The sequence below is a fragment of the Hemitrygon akajei genome, chromosome 8 (assembly GCF_048418815.1).
Source record: "Hemitrygon akajei chromosome 8, sHemAka1.3, whole genome shotgun sequence".
Lineage (NCBI taxonomy): Eukaryota > Metazoa > Chordata > Chondrichthyes > Myliobatiformes > Dasyatidae > Hemitrygon > Hemitrygon akajei.
Genome location: NC_133131.1, coordinates 43,346,723 through 43,360,462, shown reverse-complemented (window position 1 = coordinate 43,360,462; position 13,740 = coordinate 43,346,723). Strand labels below are relative to the sequence as shown.

Sequence of the window (13,740 nt, the reverse complement as noted above, 5' to 3'; positions counted from 1 at the left end):
ACCAATTTTTTATTTCTAAAGCTTTTTTTGACTCCTCAGATTGTATCATTTTGTCCTATCTATGGAAGGGCAAACGTTCTAGACACAATAAGGCTTGCCTTCAAAAATCTAAAAAATGTGCTATGGCTTTACCTAACTTCTGTTTATATTATTGAGCAGCTAATATTCGCTGTCTTACTTTTTGGTGCTTTTTTCATAATCAGTCTGATTGTCCAAAATGGGTGGCAATGGAGTTGAACTCTACTAAGAATATCTCTATTTCTGCATTTCTTGGATCTGCACTTCCTTGTCATTTGCCTAGACTAATTGTTAATCCTCTTATTAGACGTACTCTGAGAATATGGGCTCAGTTTAAAAAATTTAAAGGCCTTCATGGTTTGTCTCTCTCCAGTCCTATCTTATATAATCATCTTTTTCTACCTTCTATGCCAGACTTAACATTTCATGATTGGTATAGAATGGGCATTAGGCGCGTTGAAGATCTTTTCATAGACAATCGTTTTGCAACTTTTCAACAACTCTGTAAAGTTTAATCTACCTAATACCCACTTCTTTAGACACCATCAAATTAGACATTTCATTAACCCTTTATTGTCTAATTTTCCTGAGATGCCTGAGAAAAACATTGTGGACCTGTTTCTTTGTATTAATTGTATTGGGCAAAGGCTTAATATCTTTTATTCCTGATAAATTAGTGACCTTGAGGCATGCCCCCTTTGATAAAATTAGAACTGATTGGGAGCATGATCTAAATATTTCTTTATCTGATGCGGTTTGGGATTCAATTCTTAAGTCAGTTAATTCAACCTCTTTATGTGCTTGCCACTGTCTTTTACAGTTCAAGGTTGTACATAGGGCTCATATGTCAAAAACTAAATTGGCGCTGTTTTATCCTGACATCAGTCCTGTTTGTGACAAGTGTAAAGGTGGCTTGGCTTCTCTTATCCATATGTATTGGGCTTGTCCTAGTTTAGAGAAATTTTGGAGAGAAGTTTTTTCTTCTTTATTCCATATTCTTAATTGCCACTTAGAACCTAATCCTCTGATTGCCCTTTTTGGTACCTTAAACGGTGAACATTATCTTTTGCCTCTCTTTTGGCTTGACGCTTAGTTCTCCTTAAGTGGAGAGATGTTGCCCCACCCACTCATGCTCAATGGCTTAATGATATTATGTCCTGTTTAGATCTTGAAAAAATTAATTACTCCCTTCTCAACTTGAACATAAAATTTCAAAAGGTGTGGGGACCTTTTCTTGATTATTTTCATAACTCCTCTTTAGGTTAAGCTTGTTCTTCTTAATCCCTTACTTTCAGCTTTTTTTTCCCCTCTAAGTTTTATGGTTTCTTTTTGATGGAAATTACATTATAGTTTTCATAGTAGGCATTATTATTCTTTTTTTTAAACTATATTTACAGTTTGGGGGGGTTGAAGTTCTCTTCTTTTTTTTACATAATGTAATGGTTGGCCCAGAGGTTCCTAGTGGGAGGGAGGGGAGGATACCAACTTTATATGATTTTATTCTGGGTGCTCTTTCCTTATTGTTATGAATTATACTTTTGATATGTTTATTTGGCACTGTATTAATTCTCATTTTGCTGTTGTGTTTTTTTCTTTGTAGTCGGTTTGTAGAAATGCATTAAAAAATCAATTCAAAAGATGGTTCCTAGAAATATGTGAGAAGACAAGAGTTTTTTTCAGAAGGCTATGGAGATGGTATAATGGTTAAGTTAGCAAAATTAGTTTAAAAAAAATAAGAAAACTGTTGCCATTTGATGGTGGGAGTAGATACCAAATGATCCAGAATTGTTTCTTAATGTAACAAAGTTGAATTGTTATATTGGGACATGTCAGTTCTAAGGAAACAAAGAAAATTACTGACATTTCAATTGTCTGACTGACATCCTGTACATCTATTGCTAATACCTTAAGGAATTAAACAAGATATTGCATTAGAATTTTTAAGAACAAACTCACAAACACAAATCCACTATTCAAAACTTTTAAAATGTTCTTAATAGATCCCTTGTTATTATATATCACAATGCATTCATTCAATTTTCTTACCAAATGAAAACTCCCTGCCTCTTGGTTTGAACATGGTATTTGAGGCAACATTTGAACCATTTGCTTGAGTGTTATTTCCAACTGTCTTGACTGGTGGTGTTTCATCAGAAGCTGTAGATACAAATGCAGCATTCTAAGTATTTAAAACTGTATGGTTCAAAAAGTTATTAAAAATTTTACAGAACAGTAAATCTCTTGCTTTGCACAAGTTTAAAAGTGTCAGACCACTAACCAAGTGTCTAGTACATTCAGAAACCTGTGCACAAGGCTATTGCTGGAACTTATTGATCCAAAAGCATGCAGCTCACCAAATACCAATTCTGAACTGAGCAAAATTGTCAGTTAATGTCACTTTATTAATTTCAATACTGGTACCTAAACACAACAGAAACAAACCATGAAAAATTCTAATCCAAAATAAAAGGTTTATACCTAAAGGATTGACAATGAATCAAGTGATTAAACTTGTTAACTAAAGCACAAATTCGGGTACTGAATTTCAATGTTTTGCCAACCTTCACATCTCCAATAATGTGTACTCATGCACAGAATTCTACTCCAGAGAGAACTTTGCATGCTGCTTCTTAGGGAGGAGAGATTATTTCCTATCTGTGGACACTGAAAAGCTCAATTTGAAGTATTGGACACTCCTCGTGTAGTACAGAAAATTTGCATTTAAGGGTGTAAAAGTACTGCTACAATACTCAGAAGGCAGACATGAAATACACCAGATGGACACTAAACTTAACTGTGAAATGAGAGGCTCTTGTGAATTTCTGTATGATCAGAAACTTTGGATGTATGAGCAGGCATGTGACATTTTATGCCTGTCAGGTGTTCTACAAATTATTATTTCAAGTCCTCATTTCTAATAGCAGATCCTATTATCAAACTGGTGACAATGTAAAACTCATGCTTGTCAGGGCAGCAATATGATGATACTACAGATGAATGACTAGCTGAAGAACTGGTGCCTGGAGGTAGAGTTTCGGGTTCTTGGATAATTGGAACCTTTTCTGGGACAGGGTGTCCTGTACAACAGGGACAGGTTGCATCTTAACTGGAGTGGAACCAATATCCTGGACAGTAGGTTCAATAGTGCTAATTGGGAGGGTTTAAACTCATTTGGCAGGGTGTGGGAATCAGAACACGTGGTCAGAATGTGGAAGGATGGAGAAGGAGGTAGATGTCAGGACCAGTAAAAACAGGCAGGCAGCAGCAAAGTAATAGATACATTGGACAAACAGCTTGAAGAGTATGTGTGTTTTTAATGCCAGGAGTACAATGGGTAAAGTTGATGAACTTAAAAGCATAGACCAGTACATGGAACTATGAAGTAGTGACCTTTACAGAAACTTGGTTGAGACAGGGATAGGGATGGGTGCTCAATATTCCAGGTTTTCAATGTTTTAGAAAGATAGAGAGGTAAAAGAGGAAGGAGAGTTCCACTACTAATCAGGGACAGTATCACAGACGCATTCAGAGGGGACATAATGGAGGGCTCGTCCACAGAGCTTACATGGGTAGAACAAAAAAACAGGAAGGGGTCCAATCACTAATGGGATTGTACTACAACTCTCCCCTACCTGCCCCCATAGTAATATGGGAACAGATATGCAGGCAGATTAAGGAAAAGTGTAAAAACAACAGGGTTGTTGTCATTAGGGAGAGGTGGGAGGAGGAAAGACTTCAACTTCCCTAATATAAACTAGGACCTTAAGTGTAAGAGGTTTAGATGGGGCAGAATTGGTTAGGTACATTCAGAAGGGTTTCATACATCAATATGTAGATAGTCCAACACGAGGAGGGGCATACTGGGCCTGGTGTTGAGTAATGAGCCTGGCCAGGTGACTGACTTTTCAACAGGTGAACCGTTGGGGAACAGTGACATCTTCATCCTCAGCAGATGAAGCAACCCAATCTTTTAAGATAGGTATAGAAAAGGATAGGTATGGTCCTTGGAAAAGAGTATTAAATTAGAGCAGGGTAAATTACAAGAGAATGAGGCAGGAGCTAAGAAGAGTTAATTGGGAACAGCAGTTTTTTAGCAAGTCTACATCTGACATTTTCTGTTTGAAGACTAACAGCAGAGTACAGGACAGGTGTGTTCCAGTAAGAAGGATGGACAAGAATGGAAAAGTTAAGAGAACCTTAGATGTTGACAGAGGCAATGACCACAAGACCCAGGAGCAGAATTAGACCATTCAGCCTGTCAAGTCTGCTCCACCATTTCTTCATGGCTGATTTATTATCCTTCTCAATCCCATTCTCCTGCCATCTCCCTGTAACTGTTGACACCCTTACTAATAAGAAACTATCAATCTCTGCTTTAAATATAACCAATAACTTGGCTTCCACAGCCATCTGTGGCAATTAATTCCAAAAATTCACTACCCTCTGTCTACAGAAATTCCTTCTCATTTGGGTTCTAAATAGATGTCCGTTTATTCTGAGGTTGTGTCCTCTGGTCCTGCACTCACCCACTAAAGGACACAATCTCCACATCCACTCTGTCTAGGCCTTTCCATATTTGATAGGTTTCAATGAGATTCACCCCCCCCCCCCCCCAACTTCTAAAGTCCAGCAAGCACAGGACCAGAACCATCAAATGTTCCTCATACATTAATCCTTGTATTCTCATAAACCTCCTCTGGATCCTTTCCAATACCAGCACATCTTTTCTTAGATAAGGGGCCCAAAACTGCTCGCAATATTCCAAGTACAGTTTGACTAATGCCTTATAGAGATACAATATATTTGTATATACAATATATACAATATATTTCAGGCCTCTTGAAATCAATGCGAACATTGGATTTGCCTTCTTTACTGACTCAACCTTTCAGGAACACTGCATGAGGATTCTCAAGTCCCTTTATACATCTGATTTGTGAATTTTCTCCCTGTTTAGAAAATAATGTACACCTTTATTTCTTCTACCAAAGTGCATGACCATACACTTCCCTACGCTATATTCCATCTGCCACTCTTCCTATTCTCCCAATATGGTCAAGTCTTTCTGCAGACTCACTGCACCCTGAACACTACCTGCCCCTCCACTTATCTTCATATTGTCCACATACTTGGCCACAAAGCTTTCAATTCCTTCATCCAAATCATTGACATAACAGAAAAAAAGCAGTCTCAATACTGACACCTGTGGAATTCCATAAGTGACCAAATTTAGTCAAGAAGAAAAAGGAACAGTATGTAAAATTTAGGAAGCTAGAGTCAAATAGAGCCTTTGAGGATTATAAAGAAGACAGAAATGAACTCAAGATTGGAATTATGAAAGCCAGAAGTCCTTGACAAGTGGGATTAAAGAGATTCCCAAGGCATTGTATACATATCAAGAGCAAGAAGATAAGTCACATCAATACTATGTGCTGTGTCATATGGCATGGGCAATCTTGGTCTTGACCATGATTATTCTTGGCAAATTTTTTAACAAAAGTGGTTTGCCATTGCCTTCTTCTGGGCAGTGTCTTTACAAGCCATTATCAGTACTCTTTAGACACTGTCTGCCGGTGTCAGTTGTCACATAACCAGGATTCATGATCTGCACCAACTGCTCATATGACCATCCACCACTTGCTCCCATGGCTTTACATTTACCCTAATCGGGGTGTATGGGGTGTCAGGGAGGGGTAGCACCTCTTGTGGGGAACATGTCGTGTCCTTTTCAAGACGGTTAGTCCACCTTTGGTCTCCACCTGGCACTTAGCTCTCACCTGTGGCTCCTTGTAGCTGTTTGCATGCAACAGCAGCCACACCCCAGGCAACAGCTTCAACAAGCTGGCTAAACCAGGTGAGGGTAGCCGACGGGTCTCAAACCCTCGGTGAGATAGGGAGATGTCTATCCCAGCATATGAAGACAGACTCCAGCACATTGAGCGGACGAGACTAATGCAAGGTCCAACGGTCAAGAAGGCGGTCTCTGCAAGTGTCGTGAAACATGTAGAGTACGACAAGACACAGAAGACATCCTGCTCATCCACTGCACCTAGTCCTATCTCCAGCTGTCTCAACTCTTGTCTTGCCACTGGATCCAGATGGGAATTGGGAAAAGAGAGTGAGGCTGACACTGCGCAACTCTCCCTCACTTAAATCCAAATCGAGCGCTAGTCTCAACATCATCATGAATGGTGTCGAGGTCTTCTTTGACGACAATGATGGATGAACAACAATCGGGAGGCCAAGCAAATGATTCACCTTGCCAAGGGTGATCTGCAGGCTAACAGAGGGAAGGAGGTGCTTTGGTAGAGGTGCATCTCCACCCCACCACCCATAAGAGAGGAAAACTAGGGAAAGATTAGGACCACTCAGTAATAAAGCGCGAAACATTTAGTGGATGTGGGTGACGTCCTTAATAAGCACTTTACATAAGTACTTACCCAGGAGAAAGATGTAGAGGATAGGAAAATCAGTGCAAAGAATATTGATACTATTGGGCAATGAGGTAAAGGGTGACATAGTGTTCCAATTCTTTGAGTACTAAGGTGAATATTTCCAGGACTGATGTAATAAACCCAGGTTATAGAGAGGAAAGAAATTGCTGGGGCCTTGATCAGTATCTTAAGTGTCCTCACTAGCCACAGGCGAGGTCTCAAGAGGACTGGTGAATAGCTCAAGTCGTTCCTATTATTGAAGAAGGGAACCGAGGATAATCCCATAAACTATGGACCAGTAAGTCTCATGTCAGTGGTAGGAAATTTACTGGAGTATCTTAAGGATAAGATTTATGAACATTTGGAAAATCATGACCCAATTAGGTAGAGCCAGCATAGCTTTCTGGGGGGCAAGACATGTCTTACTAATTTAATTCAGTTTTTTGATGAGGTGACGGGGGTCACTGATAAAGACAGAGCTGTGGCTATTGTCTACAAGGATTTTAGTAAGGTGTTCTAAACGGTCCCTCATGGGTGGCTCATCCAGAAGATGCATGGGAACCATGGTGAATTGGCCATTTTAATTCAGAACAGGCTATTCCATAGAAGACAGAAGTTAGTGGTTGAAAGGACTTATTCTAGCTGGAGATGTATCATTAGTGATGCTCCTCAGGGATCTGTACTGGTACTTCTGCTGTTTGTGAAATATATAAATGACCTGGATGAGAATGTAGATGGGTGGGTTAGTGAGTTTGTGGATGATACGAAGATTGTTGGCGTTGTGGATAGCGTAGGAGACTGGAAAAAATAAAACAGTTTTATAGATCAGTTGTAGAATCAGGCACAGAAATGGCAGATGGAGTTTAACCTGGCAAGTGGGAGGTGTTGCACCTTAGTAGGTCAAATGCAAAGACGTAGTACATTATTAAGGGCAAGATCCTTAACAGTGCTGATGAGCAGAGGGACCTTGGGATCCAAGTTCCTAGCTCCCTGAAAGTGGCTGCACAGGTTGATAAGATACTTAAGATGGCATATAGTATGCTTGCCTTTATTAATCACATTATTCAGTTCAAAAGTCAGGAAGTTATGTTGCACCTTTATAAAACTACTTAGGCTGCAACTGGAGTATTGCATACAGTTCTGATCGCCACAATACAGGAAGGATGTCACAGCTTTAAAGAGGGTGCAGAATAGACTTACCAGGATATTGCCTGGCTTAGAGTGCTATAAAGAGAGGTAGAACTAACTTACTCTGGAGCAGCTGAGGGGAGATCTGATAGACTTTTATAAGATTATGACAGGCATTGATAAAGTAGGCAGACAATATATGCCCAATACCAGAGAGCTGAGAGAAGGCAATTTCAAAGGAGATATAAGGAGTTTATTTTTTAAAACAGAGTGGTGGGAACCTAGAATGTGCTGCCTGTGGTGGTAGAGGCAGAACCATTAGACTTTTAAGAGACATTTAGATGGGCATATGAATGTGAGGGAAATGGAAGGATATAGACACTGTGTGCGCAGAAGAGCATTTGATTACTAATATAATTGGCTGGGCGCAACATTGTGGGCTGAAGGACCTGCTGTATTGTTATGTGTCTTGCAACTCAAGTCATCTTCTATTTAGGGCATCCAATTTCAAACCACACTGGACTAATTCAAATCAAGGAGTTTATAAATAGCCATCTGAGAAAATTGCCACAATACCATCAGACTGGCTAAGCTGGTGTAGAATTTATTGTAATTGACTTTTCTCATTGCATAATGCAGACACTGAAACAAGAAAATTATTTTTAAGCTCAACATTTGTAGTTCTCTATTACTTATATTGAAACAAGCATAACATGCCCTAGCTCCTCATATTTTCTTACAATTCCTATATTATTCCACTAAAGTGGCAATCTAATAATGCTCGCCAAATATTGAAAGTTAATGCCTCTAACTGCTTTTGTAAATAGACCTGTGAGCAGACAAATTAGTCAAGCATGAGAAGTGGGCCATGTTATATTTGAGAAGGTTTTTGGAGGCATCTAACTTGTGTTTTTTTAAAGCAGACTTTAAGGGTAAAGGTGGAAAGTCCTTTAAATTCACAAGTCAGACAGAATCTATTACAAATAAATAGAAAAATACCTTCTAACGTAACTTCTATCTCTGGGCTGCTTGGAGTCAGAACTTGTGCTGTCTTCTCTGGTACAGAACTGGAGTCTAATAAATGCAAATTAGGTATATTAGAAAATTATATTAAGACATTCATTTTCAAATAAATTAAACACTATAACAGCATCTTCTTTTAACTCCAAATGTAGTACATTTCAAAATTACTTGAATGCAATACAACAGTGTAAGTTGGAAAAAAAACCAAGGGGATGGAACTAAAACATTAGGAATGTACTGAGGACAATTTACTAATGGTCTAATTAAAAGTAAAATACCACATTAAACCAAGTACAGACTAGATAAAGTATTTTAGGATACAATCCTTTCACCTTTCACAGGTCGGGTCAAATTGGGCTCAGATGGACAGGATACACGTCTCCTCCCTCTGTTGGTGGGTGGGGTCCCTAAGTTAAATGAGTTTGGACAGTCTAAATCCAATTTGAAATAAAATGAGTCCACATCACAATTTTAAAACAATGCAATTTTCTAGACCGTAATTAATACACCAAAGCAAAATACTGCAAATTCTGGAAAACTGAGGTATCGAAAATGCCAGAAATACTCAAGTCAGATAGTATCTGTAAAAAGAAAGTTAATGCTTCAGACTGGCAAACTTTTATTAGAACAAGAAAAGGCTAAATACAGTTTGAGATACAGAAAAAGGGACAATGGGAACTTAGAATAGTAGGAAATATGGCAGGCAAAAGAAATTAAAAACAGAAATTATAGTGCAATGTGGTAAAGGGATAAGTAAATGAACAAAACGTGTCTCTAGAGATGTGTAAGTGGGAATAGCATAAAGCATTACTTGAAATTGTTGAGTTCACTGCTGTCCTTATGGCGTTAAAAGACCTAATTAAATGATGAGATCTTAGAACGGGGGAAAGTGCAAAAGAAACAAGTACAATCAAAACAGGCGCACCTCAAGGTTGTGTGCAGAGTCTGCTTCTCTACTCTCTACACCCTTACTGTGCACTTAGTCACAGTGCCATCTATAAATATGTCAATGACAGAACTTTTGTCACAAAATCTCAGATGGTGATGAGGAGGCATACAGGAGTGAGATAGATCAACTGGTTGTGTAGTATCACAACACCGACTTTGCACATAACATCAGTAAGACCTCAGAATTGATTATCCACTCAAGTAGGGGAAGTCAAGAGGACACACACATCAGCAGTGGAAAGGGTGAACAGTTCCAAGTTCCTGTCAACATCTGTGAAGATCTACCCTGCATCCAACATACTGATCCAATTACAAAGAAAGCACACCAACGGGTGTATTTCTTTTGGAGTTTGTGGAGATCCATATATCATCAAAGACATTAGCATATTCCCACAGATGTACCATGGAGAGCATTCCAATTTGTTGCATCTCTGCCTGGTAGCCTAATGTACAGGATCAGAAAAAAGTACAGAGGGCTGTAAGAACAGCCAGTTCTATCACGGGATATCTCCACCAAAAGATAAATACAAAATGCAATGCCTCAAAAAGACAGCACACATCATTAAGGATCTCCACCATCCGGAACATGCCCTCTTCAAACTATTAGCATGAGCTTCTTCCCATCGGCCATTAGATTTCTGAATGAACCACGAACACTACCTCCCTTTTTGCTCTTTTTGCACTAAAGATAAATTTCTTAATGTAATTTATAATATATTTTATGTATTACTCTGTACTGCTGCCACAAAAAACAAATTTCAGTACATTTGACAACTTGCTCTACAAGCAGAAGCATTTCTTAAAGAACCAACCTAACCTGAATTTGGTTTTCCAAGTGTCAGCAGACAGCGAACACACTGCACCAAACTGAATGTTAAGTAAAATCATCATTTCACTCAGTAAGTGGACCTTGGATGGTGTGAAGGGAGTTAGACACCTCTACTTCCACAGAAAGATAACCCAAGGTGGCAAAGATTGTTAGGTGTGGAAAAAATAGATTAGTGTCATAAAAGGAAAATCCCCTTTCAGAATATTGAAAAGAAAGGGAAATTGTTAGATACAATAAGTGGAAAAGAATTACTGGAACTGGAAGAAAATAACCTAAATGAATGTTCAAACTCATGGATTACAGATTAAAAATATTGTGGGATTTCCTTTTCCAAGCCACATGACAGCAAAAATATGAGAAAACAGTTAGGGACCCCATCAAAAATTGCAGAATCTGATCCTCATGTTGAGGTAGCTTAATTGTAAGGAGCATTTGGGCGTGATCATTGGAATAGATGGAAATTCAAAAAGTGAACAAACAATGGAGTCCTTACTGAAAAAAATATGAAGTGCAGTGTATAAAATAAATACAAGTTAACAAAATTGTTTTATACTCTCCCTTCTGACCTTCCACATTCCAACTCAAAATAATTAGACCCCAGCAAGACCTTATTTTTTGTTCCTTCATTTGTCACCTGAATAAACGTCAAGGCAATCTGCAGTTTTTCTGTCATTGTTACCATTGTCTTAACCTAGAAGGGAAGATCCTTTCTTTCAGTTTCACAGATCTCATAACTTCTTCCCTGGTAGGATCAATCTTACCACCTATTCTTGCACAATCTAAAATTGCTTATTGTAATAATTTTTCCTCCATGTTTCAGCTTTCTACCTTTTTTTTTTTGCTGCTTCTAGTTTCTAGACATTAGCTGTTAAATTTTCAAGAAGGTCTTCCAGTCCCTTTGTATTTCCATCCCAAGGCAAAATGCATCAGTACACCAAGAACTGGTAAATAGAATTACTCTAAGCAGATACTTGATGGTGCTGCATTACTCCACTACTATTTGGAAAACCCTCAGTCTCAATTAAGTTAAACAAATCACTCCACACCAGTCCCCATCCTGTTCACTATTTTTAAAATTGTCGTGGGGAAACATTTCATACCTGATCCATCATCTTTTTCCACCAGGCTCAAGTTTTCAGGTCCCAGACCTTTTGTCAGAATAATTCTTACTAAGGGTTTTGAAAATGAAATGTTAATTGTTCTCCCCCGCCCCACAGGTGCTGTCTGACCAGAGTATAATTTTTCCTGATTTTTATTTCCTGTAGTTTTCATTTGATTCGGTTTGATTCAAATTTCCATTTCTTTCCTTTATTTCTTTCTCATACTCCATTTCGGAGGATGGTTTGTTTAGTTCAATGAATCCCATAGCTTTGTTCAAACGATACCATGTTGACACATTCCTTATCCTAAAGGAAAGATTCCCCTCTACCCTTGCTAATATACTAGACTTATCATTTATCTCAACTTTCATATCCCATGCATCCTCTGGAACTCCTTCCCCTCACTCCTTGAACCACATTGTCATATCATCCATCCACTGTAAACAACATATCTTCACTTCCAGCATCTCCACCCTCTCAACATTCCAAGAGCTATTCTATTCACAATACACGGATCCACTGATTAATATCCTCCAATAACCCCGCCCTTTTGAACAACTACTGGAATGCCTCTTTTTGTCACTTTAAACTTCACTTTCATCTGTACCCTCTGTAGCCTGCAAGGTTTCAATATAATTTAATGCAATTCAACAGCATCTTACAGAGAGTTCAAGTACAGTCAGCCATCCTTATCTGTGGGGGACTGGTTCCGGGACACCCCGCAGATGCCAAAAAATGCAGATGCTAAAGTCCCTTATTTAACCTGTCTCCGTGTGGTGGACTTTAGGACCCAGTGGAGCTCGGGACCCACCGCCCACACTGTTCCATTGACAGAAAACGACCACGATTGAAAATAAAATGGAAATAATAAAGCAATCGGAAAGAGGTGAAATGCCATTGATCACTGGAAAAGCATTAGGCTACAGTCGGTCAACGATGGGAACAATTTTAAAGGATAAATTGAGAATAATGGACCATGTGAAGGCCCTGCCCCAATGAAAGCTACAGTTATTACTAAGCAACACAGTGGTTCAATTATTGAAATACCTGTTTCTTTTTTCCCCCCAATATTTTTATTAGTTTCTACATAGAAGAATACAGAGTACAAGAAAGTGTATATAAAAGGTCAAAAAAGATTTTTTTTTAAACTACCAACTACATTATATCTGTTCATAATAACAATCTTGTTACCCCGTATTCATGTAAGTTAATCAATAGTTATACTGAAATATACTAATTACAGAAAGAAGAATCTAACCCCTACCAAGACCGAAGCTGTTTATTAAGGAGAAAAGGTAAAATGCCTTCTCATATAATAACAATTCATAATAGCCAACATCTGAATTTAAACAACAAATTGAAGGTTTTGAAAATAATTCAAAAAAGGTCCCTACAATGTTTGGAAGTCTTGACGAGATTCAGAAATAGAACATCAAATCTTCTCTAAATCTAAATGTGACATAATTTCGCATAACCATTGAGCATGAAATACATACGTTTCTTAAGTGTTTTATATGCATAGAAAGGTAAAATATATATTATATACTAAGACACATGTTTGACTAACTGACGCTATATAATACCGGATGTATCTGTTCTGACTTAAGAGAACTTCCGGGTTTTTTTCCGATCCCAATCTGCGGTAACCTATGCACATCCTCCTGTGTACTTTAAATCATCTCTAGATTACTTATAGTACCTAATACAATGTAAATGCTATGTAAATAGCTGTTATACTGTATTGTTTAGGGAATAATGACAAAGAAAAAAGTCTGTACATGCTCAAACAACAAGTACTGGAGAGAGAACTTCCGTGTTTTCCTGATCCACGGTTGGTTGAATTCACTCATGCGGAACCAGCGGATAAGGAGGGCCAACTGTATTCCAGAAAATGATTCTACTATTCCTGGTTACACCTCTAGGATTTACCTCTAATTTCTTTATAATTTTGTTTGCTATCACCTTTACCTTGTTCCAATATCCGGATTTCCAGCATTCATACTTAGCTTTTCTCCTGATACCTTTGTAATTGAATCTCCTGTTTCCTATACTATCATAGACTCATTTTCTTCTTTCTTCCCTTTCCTTGCATCTAATAACTTACTAATTTTTGCTTTTCCCGTTCACTTTGGTACTCTCTCCTCAGATCAGTTATTTCAGCATCATTTATAAACTGAGGCATTTCTTAAACTACAGCATATGAAGGAAGCATATAATAAAATGTGTCCAGAACTTTATTCTGAGTTATTCTGCACAGAGC

At 38.3% G+C, this 13,740-nt stretch overlaps 1 protein-coding gene across 4 annotated transcripts in view; it reads right to left on the bottom strand.

Annotated features, from left to right (window-relative positions):
• LOC140731838 (general transcription factor II-I-like) overlaps window positions 1-13,740 on the bottom strand; it is a 160,804-nt gene that overhangs the window by 39,929 nt on the left and 107,135 nt on the right. For 3 of the 4 annotated variants that reach the window (XM_073053725.1, XM_073053724.1, XM_073053727.1), the window contains exons 22-24: window positions 8,936-9,010; window positions 8,580-8,654; window positions 2,065-2,175 (exon numbers count right to left, since the gene is read on the bottom strand). In XM_073053725.1, the coding sequence (XP_072909826.1) occupies window positions 2,065-2,175; window positions 8,580-8,654; window positions 8,936-9,010 (261 nt within the window). The remainder of the gene's footprint in view (window positions 1-2,064; window positions 2,176-8,579; window positions 8,655-8,935; window positions 9,011-13,740) is intronic. The other variant, XM_073053726.1, reaches the window with a different exon arrangement.